The sequence below is a fragment of the Prionailurus viverrinus genome, chromosome F2 (genome assembly GCF_022837055.1).
Source record: "Prionailurus viverrinus isolate Anna chromosome F2, UM_Priviv_1.0, whole genome shotgun sequence".
NCBI classification, from domain to species: domain Eukaryota; kingdom Metazoa; phylum Chordata; class Mammalia; order Carnivora; family Felidae; genus Prionailurus; species Prionailurus viverrinus.
In genome coordinates, this window is record NC_062578.1 from 49,760,589 (window position 1) to 49,780,619 (window position 20,031).

At 34.9% G+C, this 20,031-nt stretch overlaps 1 protein-coding gene across 1 annotated transcript in view; it reads left to right on the forward strand.

Annotated features, from left to right (window-relative positions):
• The window catches only part of RIMS2 (regulating synaptic membrane exocytosis 2), a 322,108-nt gene that overhangs the window by 23,362 nt on the left and 278,715 nt on the right, over nt 1-20,031 (forward strand). The window contains exons 2-6 of the mRNA XM_047842737.1: nt 8,660-8,727; nt 10,545-10,664; nt 13,119-13,218; nt 14,022-14,145; nt 16,115-16,161. Of these exons, the coding sequence (XP_047698693.1) occupies nt 8,660-8,727; nt 10,545-10,664; nt 13,119-13,218; nt 14,022-14,145; nt 16,115-16,161 (459 nt within the window). The remainder of the gene's footprint in view (nt 1-8,659; nt 8,728-10,544; nt 10,665-13,118; nt 13,219-14,021; nt 14,146-16,114; nt 16,162-20,031) is intronic.

Here is a 20,031-nt window from a genome sequence, read left to right on the forward strand (position 1 = left end):
GAGAGAGAATTCTTCCATTAAATGCTTATCATTGTGTAATTGTAGCATTTTTTTTAGTAATAAATAACGGTATATATTATAATTGAAAGTAACTTAGATGTAATGAAATAGAATACAATGGGTGTATATTAAGGTATGTTACCCTATGTTATGCTGTGTTATATGTTTTACCTGTGTCTTTCTAGAATGAGTTTCTTGAGGTCCTATTTGTACCCACAGAATCTATAACAATTTCACACCGTGTAATCATTAAAATAAATTCTCATATATATAATATGTACAGCCATTTAATCAATATTATCTTCTTAATAATAATGTATCCATAACCCCAAAGGACCAAGATTTAAAAAAAAACAAGCTAATTATGAATAATGTTTTGTCTTCCTATTTAAAATGCTGGTGTATTTTGGACGGCATTGGTTTTGCTTTGGAAGTTGAGACTTGGTCTAAAGAATCTATCTGGCTTTTTAGATCTACTGACTTTTATGTTTTGGTCCCTGTCTTTAAAACCTGCTGCTTTTGAAGCTGACAATATATTAGGAACAAATTACCATAAACTTAGCAGCTTAAAACAACACACATATACCACCTCACAATTTCTGTTATTCAGGAGTCTCAGCATGGCTTAGCTGTGCTCTCTGTTTAGAGTCTCAAAGCTATAATAAAGGTGTTGGCCGGGCTGTGGTCTTATCTGGAGGCTTGACTGACGAAGAATCTGATTCCAAGTTCAATGAGGTTGTCAGCAGAATTCATTTTCTTGTGACTGGATGCTACCCAAAGTTCTAGATGGCACCCACAGTTCCTGAAGACAGCCTGCTGTTCCTTGCCACACAGGCTTCTCATCATGGCTGCTTACTTCATTAGGCTAGCAAAGATAATCTCTAGAGCAAACTGACTAGTGGTGCAGTCTTGCTAATGATATCATGGGAGTGACATTCCATCACCTTGCCATCTCACCATCTTGATTAGGAGCAAAGTCATGAACACCACAAGGTGGGGGGATTATGGGGCACCACCTTAGAATCAGTTTTCCACCCCAACAGTTGTTTCTGAAGCAAGTCCATGGTGCATAATTGGGAAACCGTTGCCTTAGAGAATATTCTTTCTATATAACTTTTTTCTTCTTTCCTTTCTTTCTTTCTTTCTTTCTTTCTTTCTTTCTTTCTTTCTTTCTTTCTTTCTCTTGGGTTTTGAGTCTCCTTTAATACTGAACATTGTCCTTAGGGGGGAATACACTTATGCCTTATTATCAGTTTTAATGCCTACTTATGAAGAAAAATGACCCTTCAGGCAGGTTTCAGCATTATGTCTCAAAATACAGTTCCTCAAACACTTGTTCCATGAGAAAGGTTAGTGTTCCAATTAAGTTTGTGGAAATTATATGTTATATAATCCTTGTAAAAAAGCATATTGTCATTGCTATCTGAAAAATCCTTCACTCAAGAAATCTTATTTAATTGCATTTAATCCAGAGTTTTCCATATTTATTTGACTAGAGGATCTTTATATCACTCAACCTATTAACATTTTGCAGAATCCATGTTCCATGTTGGGAAATGCCAACATATCTAGCTTGACAAGTTAAAGAGAAGGGTAGAAAATTAGGAAGAGAAATGAGAGGAAAAATAAAAGATTATAGATGAATATTCCCTGTCTATTTTAGAATGGAAGTTGATTATTTCATGTTAATAATGATGAAAATGATAATACCATCAAATTGGGGTAACTCTACAATTTGCAAAGAACTTTCATGACCATTATCATATTTAAACCTCTCAACAATCTGTGATATATCACAGTTAATCTCTTTTTATACAGATGAGGAAATGAGGCCTAATGTATTACTTGACTTGCCCAAGTCATAAATTTAATAAGGAGTGAAACCAATACTTTAACATAGGTTTCATGGCTCTAGCTATAAAACTCTTTCTGTCGCAACATGCTGTTTCCTTAAAGTGTGGTTAAAGTTAAAAATGAGGATGTTGCAGAATATTTTTATATAATATATGATTTAATTGCAAAACCTCTGTTAATCTAAAGTAATGAAAACAATGACATAAATAGTTAATAAACTCTTTTATTCACTTAAGGACTTAGAAAACATGTAATAAATGGAATATCTGAACTGTTTTCTCTGAGTATTCAACACACAACACACACATACACATAAACACACACAGTATAGGATTAGTTTGTATTTTACAGCAGAGGTAAGTGAAGGAGAAAATCTTAGCCTGAAATGTAAGTCTTTGATTACTTTTTAAAATCAGGTTTCATATTTAAATGTGTTTAACTGGCTCTAATAGAATCATTGAATGTCAGAGTTACATAGAGTTTAGTGCGCTTTTTCTGGAACTTCCAACTGAAGCAATGACCTTCTCTACATTATGCTGACAAATGGTACTACAGCCTTTTCTTTGAATTATAAAAGTTGCAAAGGTAGCACACAGAAACCCCATGTGCCCTTCACCCAGTTTCTTTCAATGATTACATCTTGTATAAGTATAGTACAATATCAAAACCAAGAAATTGACATCAACTTATATAGTTTATATAGTTTTATGACATCACATATATGGATTTATAAACCCCTGCTATTATAAAGATACAGAACTACTGTACTGTAACAAAGATCTTTGTTATGCTACCCCTTTATAGTAACATTTTCTTCCTCCCCCTGCTCATCCCTAACCTCTACAAAGCACTGATTTATTTTTCATCTCTATAATTTTATCATTCAAAGAATATTGTGTGAATGAAATCATATGGTATGTAACATTTTGTGACCTTTTTTTCCCCCCATTCTGTATATTGCCCTTGAGGTCCATCTATGTTGTATGTATCAATAGTTTTTTCCTTTTTATTACTGACTAATATTCAATGGCATGGATTTGCCACAATTTGGTCATTTGCCTATTGAAAGATATTTTGGTTGTTTCTACTTTTTGGCTACATATTTATCCTTATTACAAATAAAGGTATCCTTTTTGGTGAAATTTCTCTTCATATAAAGAGTTCAGCCTTTTACCATTAAGTACAATCTTAGCAATAGTTTTTTTTTTTTTTTTTTTTTTTGGTCAATGTCCTTTATTTATTTGAGCAAGTTCTCCTCTATCTATTCCTTGTTTTTCGAGAGGTTTTTTTTTTTTAATCATGTTTTTTCTGCATCAATGTGATTTTTGTCTTTTAATTTGTGAATCTAACAGGTTGCATTGATTTTCAATATTCAACCAGGCTTGCCTTCCAGCAATAAACCCCATTTGGTCAGAGTGCACAATAGTTATTATATATTGCTGAATTGTATTTGCTAATATTTTGTTAAGTGTTTCTCTGTTCATAAGGGATATTGGTCTGCATTTCTTTTGTTGTTTGCCATTTTCTTTTTTGTATTTTGTTCCCTCTGATTTTTGTTTCTGTTTTTTCTTGCCTTCCAATGGATTATTTGAACATTTTTTTAAGAATTGCATTTTGATTCATCTGTAATGTTTTTTGAGTGTATTTCTTTGCAAAGATTTGTGCGTGTGTGTGTGTGTGTGTGTGGCTGTTCTAATATATATGCACAACTTATCACATCCTACTGGTGTTTACATTTTACTGGAGTGGTGTGTAGAAACCTTACATACTTTAAGTTCCTTTCCCTTTCCCTGTTTCTAATGTAATTTTCTTACATATTTCTTCCATATATGTCAAAAGCACATCAAACAATGTACCCTTTTGCTTCAAACACCAAATATAATTTAGAAAGTTCAAGAGGAAAAGGGAAGTCTATTGTATTTACCCATATTTTTGCTTATTATATTCTTTATTCCTTCTCAGTATTTCAGGTTCCTTCTTCTTCTTCTTCTTTTTTTTTTTTTTTTTGGTTTATTTTTGTTTCCAGAACTTTCTTTAGTCATCTTTTAGGTCTGCTGGTAACAAATGCTCTTAGTTTTCTTTTGTCTGAGAATGTCTTTATTTCTCATTCATTTCTGAGACATAATTTACCATATTTAGAATTCAGAGTTGACATTCTTGCATTTCAACAATTAAAAATATTGTTCCATTTTCTTCTGGCCTCCAAGGTTTCTGATCAGAAATCTACTGTCATTCAAATTGTTTTCCCTCTTTAAGTAAGGTGTTGTTTTTCTCTTGCTCCTTGCAAGACCATTTGTCTTTAGTTTTTAGTTTGATTCTGGTAAGTCTTGGTACAGATTTCTTTGTGTATTTCTTGTTTGGGGATTTATGTAGTTTTTTTGAATCAGGCTTAGCTTACACATTTTACAAATTTGGGAATTTTTCAGTCTCTATTTCTTCAAATACTTTTTCCATTTTAGCTTCTTTTTCTTCTTCTAAGACTACAATGACATGAATCATAGATCTTTTGTTATAATCCCTCAAGCCTCTAAAACCTTGCTTATTTTATTTTGTTTATTTTTTGTTTATTTTTTCTATTATTTTTTTTTCTATTTTATTTTTTTCTATTTTACTTTCTTATTTTATTTTTTTAGCCTATTTTATGTGTTATCAAACTGGGTGATTTCTGTGATTCTATTTTCTTTTTTTTTTTTTTTTTTTTTTTTTTTAATTTTTTTTTTCAACGTTTACTTATTTTTGGGACAGAGAGAGACAGAGCATGAACGGGGGAGGAGCAGAGAGGGAGACACAGAATCGGAAACAGGCTCCAGGCTCTGAGCCATCAGCCCAGAGCCCGACGCGGGGCTCGAGCTCACGGACCGCGAGATCGTGACCTGGCTGAAGTCGGACGCTTAACCGACTGCGCCACCCAGGCGCCCCTGTGATTCTATTTTCAAGTTAATTGAATTGTTCCTCTGTTTTCTGTATTCTGTACTTGAGCTTATCCATTTGCTTTTTAAATTTCAGTTCTTTTTCAGTTCTAAAATTCCATTAGGTACTTTCTTGTGTCTGCTGTTTCTTGTTCTAGAACTGGAAAGCCCAGCAATATATTTTTGTACTGTTACCGAGGGAAGAATATTTTATTATCTTAGTTCTGTTCTTTGAAGCTATACAAAATAAGAATATTAATTGATAAATATTATTATCTAAATACTAATAGTCCTAGTAGTTCAGGACTATTTCATATATGATTTACATTGATTACTGTTTGTTTATTTATTTAATTTTTTTAATGTATATTTTTGAGAGAGAGTGAACAAGCAGGGGAGGAGCAGAGAGAGAGGGAGACACAGAATCTGAAGCAGGCTCCAGGCTCTGAGCTGCCAGCACAGAGCCCAACATGGGGCTCGAACCAACGAACTGTGAGATCATGACCTGAGCCAAAGTCCAACGCTTAAGCGACTGAGCCACCCAGGCACTCCTTGATTACTGTATTTAATTCTTAAATAGTACTAATTTTTACTCCTTCAACAAATGTTTACTGAGCCTATCATATGACACTTTTTTCTTTTCTTTTTTTTTTTGGCCAATCAAATATTTTTGCTTTGGTTTCAAATGGTTAAGCAGCTTGTATACTTTATTTACTAAGGAAAGAACTTCATTTGTGCTTTTTTGGCGGGTTGCAGGCCTTGAGAGAAAGAGACATTGTGAGCTGGGTTCTCACACCTTCACATAAACCAGACAAGAATTTTCATTTACAGTTTCCTCACTTTATTTAACCCAGTTTGGAGATCTATCAGTGCTTTGTGTCAAGCAGTATTGTATTTTGAAAGGGTTTTCTGGAAAAGAAATACTTTCAGCTCTTTGGGTAGCCATAAAATTCTAATTGTTGATTTGTGCCATGGGAAAGATTGGGAAGCCCTTCTCTATTTCATAGATTAAAGAGCATTTTTCCCCTACGAAGTGAATTTTGTGTATATTAGATAGCACAATTTTATCATCCTTCACAAATAAACTTCTTAAGAAAATTATCTCCAGTGGTTCTCATACATTATTGAGATCATCATCACCTGGTAGGTTATTAAGAAACAGATTCCTAGGCCTTATCTACAGAATTCCTGATTAATTAAGTCTTGATTAGTGCCCAAGAATTTGCATTTGTAACAAGTTCCTAGATGATGTTGATAATGCTGTTTAGAGGATTTCACTCTGGGAACTATTCGTCTATACAATTTTTCTACTGCCTCGTCTCCCTTTGATTCTTTAGTTACTTCAACAGATTTTAATTTTCATCATTCTACCCAAAGTGCTTTCTCTAACATCCTTCCCGATCTTCATGTCGCCAAATCACATGCACACTTTTCCGTCCCTTATCGACTGTATAGAAACCATTCACCATAGTTGCTTTCTCCTCCTGCTGAGGAAACTCTCTATTTGGTTTGCAGAACTTCATGTCCCTCCCTCCTTTTCTTTCTTGCATGCTCTTTCTCAGCTTCTCTTTCTCTCAGATCAAACTCTCAATGTTAGAATTCAGTCGGGATCCTCTTTATACCTTACTTTCCATTCTGTTCCTAAATGATCTACTTACTCCAATCTGTGTACTAGTAACCATGTACTAATTATGTACATAATTTATGTCTGCAGCTCAGACCCTTCTCTGTTACAACTTAACAAATTGAATTTTTATATGCTCACTTGAATGATTTATGGGTATTTTGAATAATATATCCAAAATCAATTATCATAATAAATTCCAAGATGTATATTTTTACCATTTTAATATCTATGAATTCTATAGTGAATGACATTTTAGATTCTGTGAAATAGAGTAATTCCTTCCTACCCCTTTCTAATAAAAAATGCTTTTTCTCCAGTTTTTTCCATTTCGTAGTCTTTCCTTCCATTCGGTTATTATTGCCAGAAACCTGGGAGTTATCCTTGACTCATTAGTGTTTCTTAATTTTTTTTTTTTACGTAATCTCTACACCCAACATGGGGCTCCAACTCATGCCCCCAACATCCAAAGTGTCATGCTCCACTGACTAAGCCAGCCAGGTGCCTCTCTTCAGTCTTTCTGAATACTCTTATATCTAAATCTGAAACATCTCTCAGTTCCCTCTTCTCCTACCTTATCCATTGCCATCACCTTTGTTTAAGCCATAATTACCTGCCCAATGGAATATTGCAAATGCCTATTAACTCTTGGTGTCTTTCAACCCAATGTGGAGTTAGTACTTACATTTATCTTTTTAAAATGTAAATCAGTTCATGTCACCATCTTGCTCAAAATCCTTCAGTGAATGGCAGTCATAATCTCTAATAAGCATGAAAAGGCCTCTCTAAGCTGGTGTGTGCTGCCTCACCTCACTTAGCATCTTTCTGGTTCAGACACACTGGAGTTCCAAGTTGTTTCTTCCTAGCATGCTCTTTCTTCCACTTTCCATCTGCCTGTCCCCCTACTTGTCCTTGAGGCCACATATTTCATTTCTCGTTTTAAACATCCCTTCTTCCGAGGTGTTTGCTGAGCCCAAAATCTGAATTAGATCCTATTATACTCTTTCATGGTGTGTTGAGAGTTCTGTCCTTTGCACGTATTATACTCTGCTGTATGACACTCATGATTTATTTATTGTGTGTATCTCCACTCTGTTCTATGTCTCACTGTTTTACTCCTTATGCTAGAGCTTAGCACAATACATAGCAAATGGAAGGTGTTTAGTAAATATTTTTAAGTAAGAGAAAGTACAACTAGGGCTTAAAAAGATATATGTGCACATATAGACTAAAAATACTTTTTTTTTTTCAAATGTAAGGCAAATGAGAAGCACCTACATTTGGGAAATGGAAAACCTTTCTTAGTTGCCAGTTACATAACTTGTGTGACAAAATTATTTTAAAAGAAAATGTACTTTTTATGAGTGCAATTTCTGCAAAAAAGTTGAAAAGTTATTTCAAAGTAATTTTAAGTTATTCATGACATTTAAGTGAAGATTTATTTTATTTTTCCTAATAGAAATTGAGTGACTCTGTTTTACCATTTTCTTACAAAACTAATCTTTTGTGTAACCAATTCTTCTTTTTTTAAGCCACCCAAAGTTTTTGAGGAGGTTTCAACATTATAAAGAATATCATACTACACTCCAGGAACAACGTTTAATTACTTGGCTTTTTGTTGTAGTGGTTATTGGCAAACCACTGTCTAATTTTTTTTTAATTTATTTATTTTTTTTAATTTTTGGGACAGAGAGAGACAGAGCATGAACGGGGGAGGGGCAGAGAGAGAGGGAGACACAGAATCTGAAACAGGCTCCAGGCTCTGAGCCATCAGCCCAGAGCCCGACGCGGGGCTCGAACTCACGGACCGCGAGATCGTGACCTGGCTGAAGTCGGACGCCTAACCGACTGCGCCACCCAGGCGCCCCATCCACTGTCTAATTTTTAAAATGTTCCTTAATCTTTGCTCATGTCTATAGGCCAGCATGGAAAAAAAAATAGCCTGAGTAACAGACACAGTGGATAGTTTTTTCTTTTTTGGAATATATAATTTTTTTCATTTCTATTCCTGTTTATTATTATTAGCCTTTTCTCTTCTTGCAGAACTTTGGCCCTGTAGGATCCATCTAGAGTACATAAACTTTATATTCTGCATTCTATAAATTTTACTCATTTGGAATCTTAGCTTTCTCTTGGTATATATAGTGAGTGCTGCAGACAAAGTTCTTGAAACCAGAGAGGATCACACAGTTAACAATGTTTATAATGTCTTTGTCTGTCCTTTCTTTCGCTGTCTCCTTTACTGCACTCTTTGTCTGTCTGACTCTCACAGGAGACATGGATTACAACTGGTTGGACCATACGTCTTGGCATAGCAGTGAGGCATCCCCAATGTCTTTGGTGAGACATGTGGAGCCTTACTATTTAATTTTCGTTTTTCATTTCACTTTTCCTTTTTGATTTACACCTTTGCATGTTTTCTTTTTTGTATCTTTTTTTTTTTTCTTTTTATCCCACACCTGTAGGGGACAGTCAAAAGGGAAAAAGAAAAACTAGTGAGCAGGCAGTTTTGTCGGACTCTAACACCAGGTCTGAGAGACAAAAGAAAATGATGTACTTTGGTGGCCACTCTTTGGAAGAGGATTTGGAATGGTCTGAGCCTCAGATTAAGGACTCTGGGGTAGATACCTGTAGTAGCACAACCCTTAACGAGGAGCATAGCCATAGTGATAAGGTACTGAGATTGTGGAGCCTGCCTTTTAACCTGCTCATTTGGTCTTCGTTTGCTCTCTGTCACTCATTCAAACAGAACATAATAAAAGGACAGGGCATTTCAAGGGTCAATGTAGCATTTCTTAAGGTGCAGAAAAGAAAAACAAAACCAAAACAAACAAACAAACCAAAATACTTCTCGCTTGTTTTGCTGTTTTTGTTGTTTGACGGCATACCAAAAAATAAGTAAATGAAATAAAAAATTAGGATCGAAGGAACGCTTTGTCTACGGTCGCATGAGAGAACTTTGTGATGTTTTTATAAACCACAAATATGAAGAATTTTTGGATTGGCTTATTTGATTGCTTGCATATGTTTTCCTTGGGATGAAAATTAAATTATTAATAGTTTCAATCCCAGGCAAAAGGGAGATAATTGGGTCTGTTTGCACAGAAAAAGTTGTTTTTCTTTTTTCCCTTTCACTGTCATTTTGCTCTTTTGTTTTATTGTCATAGCATTTTAATGTAGTATTAATTAGTACTAGAACCATTGCCATCTGCTTTGGTATTTATTATTTTTGCTTTTAGTGTAGTGAGACTTTTGAAATCTTTTTACCATATAGATGTGATTGATTGGAACTTGTCTTTTGCCTGCCAAATTCTGCATGAAGATGTGCATGTTACTTTTAGATAACTGTGAAACTGTGATTACACAAATCATTTACTTTGTTATTTGACATATAAGTCATAGTGGATGGTGTCATGATTCGTAAAGGGTTTGGTTCTTCCCTGACAAAGAGATAAACTCCTAACATTTTCAAGCTGCTTCACAGTGGATACCACTGAGTTAGCCAACAAAGTTAATTTACTAAATGGATCAAAGACCTGAAAGAATCAATGAACCTACAAAAACTGAGCACTATAAACTAGCCTCACCTTTGAATCTGGCCTGTTTTCTCTCATGCATATTCAACTGAAAAGTTACGGGGGCTTGTGTATCGTTACAGTTTTAACCTAGAAACCTGTTTGAAGGAAGCCCTCATCATAGGTTCAAATTTCATGTTTTAATATAACTTTAGCTTTTAACTTTAACTGTAATTAAGTCTTTCAGAGCCTTCCAAAAGCGTTTGAAGATTAAAATATCATTTTTAAATGAGTTTAGCTACATAGAATTTCAATCCATCTTTTTTGTCTTGTCCATTTTTAATTAATCTTCAGCACGTGGATAGTTTGCATGTGTTTTCAACATTTCTCAGATTTTATAGAACGATATAACTGCAGTAATGTGTGAGGGCTCTGTTAGAATTTGAAATAATTGGATTTTGAAAAATCTTGACCTTATAAGCATAAGGTCATAAGTATGTGCTTTTGATCAATGTTTTGAATACAAACTGGTTTGTGTAATCATAACACTTTGGTAATCAGGAGTTCAGAGAGATTGTACAACAAGGGGTCCTTTATCGAAAAAGAACATTAATTTCTTTGTTTGTTGATGCAATATGTCAGCACCCTGTGACGTGGCAGCCATCTAAAGATGGAGATCGTTTAATTGGTCGTATTTTGTTAAATAAGCGTCTAAAAGATGGAAGCGTACCTCGAGATTCAGGAGCAATGCTTGGCTTGAAGGTATGTGATGAAACATATGAGGTTTTGGCTCTCCACTCCTTTGTAGATTTATGAGAAAAGCAAAAGGTATAATAACTTTCCAACCTATACTTAGTGTTTTTCCCCAATTTTCAAGAATTCCCAAGCATTTGCACTCATTAACCAAAACTTGTGCATGTTCCAAGTAATATTTTTTATCCAGTCAACGTGGAATTTCCTGGTCGATACTAAAAATTTATTGCTAGACCCTCTTTTAGAAGAGTCTTCAAAATACATTCTTTGCTAATGAATTCCTTTTTCCTATTTTTTAAATGCCCTTTCTCTGCCTCTGGAAACTTTTCTTTTGTTGAGCTCAGTAGAGCTCTTCTCTGCTTGCTGGATGGGATGCTGCCCGATTCATGAATTGTTTAGTAAAGCCAATTAGATCTTCAAATTTACTTGGTTGAATCTTGTTTTTTAACAATTGGAATATAATTTTTGTGTAAGGGTAGCACAATGTGTGTGTGGGTTTGTGAGTATGCGTGTGTGTGAGGAAGAGAATACCGTTTAAAGTCTGGAAACTCAAAAATACGTATGCTAAGAGTTTTAATATAAATCTTGATATATATTCGACTATAAAATACCAGATAGTTATTTGGTAAGTAGATCAATTAGAGCTCTGTGGGGTTATTTGTGTGTGTGTGTGTGTGTGTGTGTGTGTGTGTGTGTGTGTGTGCGCGCGCGCGCATGCATCTGTATGACAAATTAAAAACTGAAATGAAAAAAAAGAGTAAATGGTTGTTAGAGTTAAGCAGTTGCCACAGAAGTTGTCCCATAGAATACAGTGAATTATTAGAAAACTTTGGGTGTAAGTGGAATTTCCCAACTAACATTTATTGGGTGACTGCCATGGAGCTGACACTCATCTGAGTGTTTTACTTCTATTGTGTTATTTAACACACCAGATGAGAAACAGGCTTAGAGAGAGGTGTCATAACTTGCCCACGGTCACAAAGATGATGATGAAGGTGGGATTTAAATCCAGATCTGTCCAACGGTGTTAGAACAGTGAAGAGTAGAGGTTAGGAAGTCTTGGCTTGATTCCTGGTTATAGCAGTTATTAGCAACATGACATTGGGCAGCTAACCTTCTCTTAGCCTCGGATTCCTCATCGGTAAAATGGAGATAATAATGCTTATTGAGTTGTTATCAGAAGCTTAAATAAAGCACTACACAAGCAGTTAGCACAGTGCCAGGCACACTGTACGATTTCAGCAATAATAATAGTGTAGGTGATTATTACTATTGAAGGTTATCAAGCCAAGGAAGTTTAAAAATGGTAACATAAGGATGTTGACCCATAATACCTATACATTTAATTTTCAGAATGAAACATAGGAATCTTCAGTTAATATTAACTGAACTGCACCTGGGTGTGAATCATTGCAACTTGGGATTAAATACATGCAATAAGTCAGTGATTTTTAAAATTCAGGTATCATTTGCTCAATTTAGAGGAAAAAAAAAACTAGTTAATGAAATTAATTACCACTGTTTGCTTAACATGCTATAAAGGTGATATAGTGATTGAATGGTAGTTGATCAGAAGCATTAATTTTTGTAAGAGGCCAGTCTTACAGGTACACATATGACTCCACAGCATTATTGCTGACATTTTTTTTCCTTTTTCTAACAGATATATGTAAATAACAACATAAAAGTAGAAAAAAAAATTGGGATGCCAATGGTTTAAAGTTTACATGAATTCAAATGAGATTCAGTACACTTTGTAATTTTCTCAGAAAAAAATCCATCATCATCATATACATTACCAATGTGCCTAAAATATTACTAACTAATGAAATTTTAGTAGATTATCATAACTGTCATGAGAGTAACAAATATTTATATGATCATGATATTTGAAATCTACAACTAGAAATGTTAATATAGGGGCTCCTGGGTAGCTCAGTTGGTTTAGTGTCCAACTCTTGATATTGGCTCAGGTCATGATCTCATGGTTTATGAGATTGAGCCCCATGTCAGGCTCTCGACTGACAGTGTGGGGCCTGCTTTGGATTCTCTCCCTGACTCTCTGGGCACCCCCCCTCACTCACTCTCTCTCTCTCTCTCTCTCTCTCAAAATAAATAAACTAAAAAAAAAGGAAATGTTAATATAACTATATAGTACTGTAATAGAATGTTTTTAGAAATGATAAAAATTATTCTTTAAGACAGAAATCACAAATTATTCAATTTTTTCTAAGGTATGCAATATTTTTTACAAATAATAGATTAAATTGTGAAAATTTTAGAACATGTGAGAATAGTTCACATGTATTTAGTTCCTAATAATAACAGTATATTATTTAAAAATTATTTTTAGAATATTATAGTTTTAAAAGCTACAAATTGTCTAGTTATTTTTTACTTGAATCTGCAACTATGTTCCTTTGAACAGTATGCCTGTTTTAAACACTTTCCTCTTTTAAACAGGTTGTAGGAGGAAAGATGACTGAATCAGGTCGGCTTTGTGCATTTATTACCAAAGTAAAAAAAGGAAGTTTAGCTGATACTGTAGGACATCTTAGACCAGGTAGGTTTCTATCTTTGATTTTTTATATTTAAACTGTTAAACTCAAGTAGTTATAAAAAAGTTATCCTCGTTTGGAAGTGATTTGACCAAAAACAAAGGCTTCTTTAACTTAGATATTTAAACTTTATTCATTAATGGAAGTATAACTATTGTTTCTGGAGTCACATTAGATAAAAAGATTTTTATATTTACTGATATAATTTTTTTGCTGACGGATACTCTTATTGTGTATCTAGTATTATTTAGCTTCGTGTAAGCCTTAATTTTTCTTTTGAAAAAAATTCCAACAGTTTAGGAAACAAACTTCAGGGATAAATACATATTTCCTAAAATGTGTTACTCCTTATCTCTTTCGTAATGGATACTATTGGAGAGATCCTTGAATGCCTTAGAGAAGATGTGATAAGTTGTTAAGCGTTAAGCTTTTTTAAGAAACTTTAGATAAGGTGCTTTGTTGCATATATATTGAAAACCTTAGAATATAATCATAAAGTTTTCAAAGAGGTAACAGAGTTTAATAGTTTCCACAATTAGATAGTTTCGGGAGTTAGACTCCTGTTAAGAAACCACAGAGATAGCTTTTATGTCATTTTATTCCTCAACCCCTTTGTCCTTTTGGGTAAAAATACTAATCATCTCATCATCAAATTTGATGCCAATGCAACGGTTGTCAGTGGGTCTTACTCCATAACGGTGATTGTATTCTATGGAGTTCATTACAGTTTAAGATTGCTTTTGTTTCAAGTGTATTTTATGGGATTAGTTTTTCTTTCTAAGATTATCATTACTGGAATGTACTATAGGTGATGAAGTATTAGAATGGAATGGAAGGTTCTTGCAAGGAGCCACATTTGAAGAAGTATATAACATCATTCTGGAGTCCAAACCTGAACCACAAGTGGAGCTTGTTGTTTCAAGACCTATTGGGTGAGTTGGTCTGTGCACTCTCTACATGTGCCTTATAAAATTGACTACCATTAAACAATCTGTAGTGTGCAAATTACCTGGTTGTTCCATAAAAATTATTGTTTTGAGGACAATGCTTCTTTTCATTTTTATTAAAACAGCGCACCAAAAATCATGACATCACTTTATCTTATCATGCTAGAATCCACAGTTCATTAGAAAAGAAGAAGAAATATTTAGGTGTTTATTATTCTTATTGTCTTAGTGGCTTGACAGATGACCAAAGGCATGGTGGGAGAAGGAGACTTCAGTAACTGTTACTTTTATTTCTTTTTAAGAATTTTATTTAAAAAACTTTTCTTTTCCATTTTTTAAAAATGTTTAATTTATTTTGAGAGAGAGAGAGAGGGAGAGAGAGCACAAGTGGGGGAGGAACAGAGAGAGAGAGAATCCCGAGCAGACTCCACACTGTCAGTGCAGAGCCCAGCACAGAGCTCCGTCTCATGAACTGTGAGATCACGACCTGAACCAAAATCAGGAGTCAGATGCTTGACCTACCGAGCCGCCCAGTTGCTCCAGTAACAATTACTTTTAGAAGGAAAGTTTCATGAACTGTGGTCCTCTACATTGTGAAAATGAGGGTCAATGAATTTTCTGTATTTTTTCAAAATGGAGATTTCAACATAGGAAAGAGAGGGCCTAAGGGCACACTATTCCTAAACAGAAGGAACAGTGGAAGGAGCTTAATGACATCTTTAAGGAAACAGACCAAAAAAAAAATCAAATACCAAAGTACTCCTTTTGTAATTTTTACTTATAGATGAAATTAATGGTTTCCAAAAGTTGGCAATAAATATCATCCTTTGTGCTTATATTATGAAAATTACTCATTAAATATCAGCAGTGTTTCCCTTACAGAAGCTTATATTCTAAGCCAATGTAAAAGATATACTTGTAGCTAAATAAAAGCAATAAAAAATATATATATACACTGACAGCAGCAAATTATTAAATACAAGCTGGGGTTAAGAGTATTCGAGGGTGGAGGCTATAGAAATTGTTTTTTGTTGTAGAGCACTAACGCCCCATTTTCATTCATTTAGGAAATATTTGAACTATATTATTTTGCACTCTTTTTCTGTTGGGGAAAATGACTCTACATTGCTAACTTAGTTTTATTGAAAACTTTTTATTCAACTCAACTTTATTTACTGAAAAAGTTTTATTCACTACTCACATTCAGAGTACTGAATCTGGCACACGACATTATATCTATTTTTCATTTTGTCTTTTCATAGTTTTGTAATATGATAAAACTGCAATGTATTAGCTTAGTGTATTAATCGAATCTATTTGTTGGTATTGAAGGATCTTCTAATCATATTTTTGTTTCCTATCTTTAATATTCTTTTATGTACTTTTCTGAATGCTCTTAACCTTTAAAATCTACCTCTCCTGGCAAATCTCAAACAAAAACGTGCTCATTTTTGGTGTAAGTGCAGTTACAATTTTTAAGTCCCAATGAAAACCATGGCTGCATTTTTTCTCAATGGAGTTATTGCAGTCCATTTCAGCAAAAATTTCAGTCACAGTCTGAATCTTTAAATATTTCTTTTAGTTATATTTTATGTGCATTTCAATGTTACTGAATAAAGAATAGAATAGAATTCAAATATATTTATCATAAAACTTATCTTGAATTCAAAAATTTATTAGCATGGATAATCAGGTAGTGTAGCACATAGAAAATAAAGTATGTGTTTTTATAAATCTGCTCTAAGTGCATATGACTATTCCTTTTTAAATAATTGGGGTTAGCTCAGAATGTTTTTATTAGCAATAAAGTACCACAGCTTGTTTTTTCTTATTTATGTAATGCACAATTTTGTTCATTTTATACTGTGCTGTTATATGTGGGTTGATAATAGTCAAAATAGCAGTTGCATTAGTTGTTGAAACAATTTCTTGTTTTCTCATTCTATCATTTCAGAGATATCCCTAGAATACCTGATACCACACATGCACAACTGGAGTCTAGTAAGTTTCATTTATATTAGAAGAAAATAATAATGTCATTCAAGTATTTAATCAATTAACACAAACTAAGAAATATAATAATCTTGTTACCAAATACATAGTCATATACAAATGAAAAAATTTAGCATTATTTCATGTTATTGTTAGATAAAGTACAAAATTCTATAATATTTTAAGAGTTTTTTTTAATCACACTATCTTAAATACTACGTATTTTTAGATAGCTTTATTAAGGTATACTGCCATAAATTGCACCTAAGTGCACAAGGAGGTAAGTGTTGACATACAGATGAAACCATCATCACCATAAAAATAATGAACATACCCATCTCTCCTAAAAGAGAGAGCCCTTTCTTCCTCCATTTCTTCTAATTTTAAAATTAACAACTTTTTTGGGGGGGGGCGGCGGCGCACAGGTGAGTGAGGGGCAGAGAGAGAGCGAGAGAGAGAATGAATGCCACAAGGGGCGGAGAGAGAGAGAGAAGTGGAGCTCACCCGGGGTTCACGTTCACCCAAAGCAGGGCTCGAGCTCACCTGAAGAGGGGCTCAAGCTGACGAACTGTGAGATCATGACCTGAGTCGAAGTCAGTCACTTAATGCCTGAGCCACCCAGGAGCCCTAAAATGTACTATTTTGTAAACTAACTCTCAGTAAGTGAGGGGAATATTTGGGGTAATCTAGTGAATAATATCCTAATTTATATTTTTAGAAATGGGATAGTAATTTCTAACTTAACATCAGGGTGGTGAAGGAACAAGAGGCATATAAATTTAAGTAATGTTAAATTCATAAATGCTTTTTATTACTTGTGTCTGAGTGCTATTTCAGATGTTAAACAAATGGATTTTTTCCAATGAACTGTTTCTTGATTGATTGAGAGTAGAGTAAGGGATATTGTAAAAGAAGAGAGGAATAGGTTTGCCATTTGAAATAAGATGATCAGGATAGACCATACTGAGAAGCGAAGATTGGAGCAAAGATTTGAAAGAGTGGCTGGCTCTCTGGGGGAAATGCTTTTCAGGTATGGGGACTGGGTCATGCTATGGCTCTAAGGCAGGAGAGCCTAAAATGCATTTAGGAAAAAGAAGGAGGCCAGTGTTGCTGCACCAGAGTAAATAGTGGGGGAGGATGAAGGGTGAAGAGTAACGGCAGCCAAATTGCATAGACTTCATAAGCCTCCCTAAAGACGACTTTGTTCTGGGCTTTTGCTCTGAGGGCAGTCAGTAGCTACATAAGTTGTTTTTTTTTTTCCAACGTTTATTTATTTATGGGACAGAGAGAGACAGAGCATGAACGGGGGAGGGGCAGGGAGAGAGGGAGACACAGAATCGGAAACAGGCTCCAGGCTCCGAGCCATCAGCCCAGAGCCTGACGCGGGGCTCGAACTCACAGACCGCGAGATCGTGACCTGGCCGAAGTCGGACGCTTAACCGGCTGCGCCACCAGGCGCCCCTACATAAGTTGGTTTTGAGGAGAGATTTATGTTTTAAAATCTGACTACTATGTTGGAACTAGTTTAAATGAGTCAAGAGTGAAAGCAGAGAGGGCAGTGAAGGAACTATTTTAATCTTTAGTGTCTTATTTGGATACTTAGTCCATTGAAATCTTTAGTATCTTATTTGGTGACTTAGGCATTGGTGGTAGCAATGAAAGTGATGAGAAGTGATCGGATTCTACAATAATTAAGAATATACTATGAGTGCCACCTTGGTGGCTCAGTCGGTTAAGCGTCTGACTCTTGATTTTGGCTGAGGTGAGATCTCATGGTTCGTGAGATTGAGCCCCGCGTGGGGCTCTGCACTGACAGTGTGGAGCCTGCTTGGGATTCTCATTCTCCCTGTCTCTCTGCTATTGTTAGTTAAGTTTTGGGAGAGTCAAAAGTTATTGTGGATTTTTGACTGTGTAGGGGCTAGAGCCCCCAACCCAAGGGTCAACTGTATTAATATAATGGTAATTATTATATATATGATATCATTATTGTTATCATCACTGCTCCCATTTTACTGGATGCCCAGGATTGTGCTTGATGTTGTGTCTACATTATCACACTTATTTCTTACAAAAGTCCTATGAAGTATGTACAGTTCTTATTCACTTATGTAACATCACTCAGGTATTGTATGAGCAGGGTGGAACCTTTTATCTTATTATAGCTATTTAAAAAGTCCCTAGTCTATAATTCTAAAATTGTTTCTGAGGAGATAGGGATCCTTTCTCAAATTAAATCAGAATCAATCCTTTATTCTTTAAATGTTGAAGAATAGGTTTCTCCAAGGCCCAATTATTAATCCTCTTAGTTCCTCAATAAATCCTTCTCTTCATAATAGTTTTAATTGCCATATGACTCTTAAATTTATATTATCAAAATGATCCGTCATTATTCCTTTATCCTTGGATGTTTAAATAATATGTTAAGTGTCTTCCTCTTACTTGAAGCTCAACATTGTAGAAAACTGAGCTTACTTCTCACCATAAAGCCATCATTCTTTCCACTTCTAAATGTTATATAAGGTATCACTGTTACTTCTGATGCCAAGACATAAAGTTTCCCCCTTCATTTTAGACTATACCCTTTTTAGAAGTGTGTTTTATCCACTCATGCCTCCAATTTGGCGGACACTTTACGGTTTGATCCCTAACACTAATATCAACTCGACATTTGGTCCCATCCCTGCATCCAGTTACCTGCTTTACATCTCCCCTTGGATGTCTCAGAGGTATCGTGTTAGTTCTAATTAACTTCTCTACCCATTCCTTTTTTTTTTTTAATGTTTATTATTGAGAGACAGACAGACACAGAGCATGAACAGGGGAGGGGCCGAGAGATGGAGAGACACAGAATCGGAAGCAGGCTCCAGGCTCTGAGTTGTCAGCGCAGAGCCCGACATGGGGTCGAACTCACAAACCGTGAGATCATGACCTGAGCCGAGGTTGGAGGCTTAACCGACTGAGCCACCCAGGCACCCCTTCACCCATTCCTTAAACACAGGACTTGTCCAGTGTTTTACATCCCAAGAAATATCAGCAGAGTCTTGTTCAGAGAACAAGACAGAGACAAAGGATTTTCTTGATCTCCTGTCTAATTAACAAGGCTTGAAATCTTCATGTTTCTCCCTTTATCTCTCATGTCTAATTCGTTTCCGAGTCCTCTTTTGTCTATTTTGTGATATTGCTGGAATTCTTTCTGCCCCTTCCATCTTCACAACCTTTCCTATTATTATTTTACTGAATTCCACTTGCTTTGAGGTGTTTTCCCTCTCTCTCAAATCAATTCACACTTTAAATAAGTGGTAAAGTCATCTTCTTCAAATGCAGTTAATGCCTCACTCAGAAGAGAATGAGGCAATAATGATTAATACTCGATTAGTGCCAAAATGTGTAGCCCAGAATTCCAGGCACTTAATCCCCCCACTATCCCCTTAGCTCCATTTTTATTCACTTTCTGAATCGTTCCTTCCCCTCCATAGAAATAAATTCATATATGTAACTTCTGAGTACCAAGGCTGTGCTTTCTCTGCTGTAATGTCTCTTGTTTCATAGACCCTCTCTTCCTTTCTGCCAATCTAATTTACTATATTCTTTTCCAGATATGGTTTTAAAGTGTCACTTCCTGGAAACACTTCATGATTAATATTCTAGTACTTATGTTTTTAGCATTACAAGTTTGCATCGCCTTCAAGTTGCTTTTTTGATTTAGGTTTAGATTTTTCCAGAGTTTCTATTTTTAGAAATTTCTTAATATGTTATGATAAGATACGAGTTTAGTATATACATAGCAAAGTAACTAAGTCCTGGCATAGAAGTCAGTCTTTACTATAATTGGCAGAGAAAATGTTTCACTCTTGGTCTTAAGAGAGTCGCTCAGCTGTA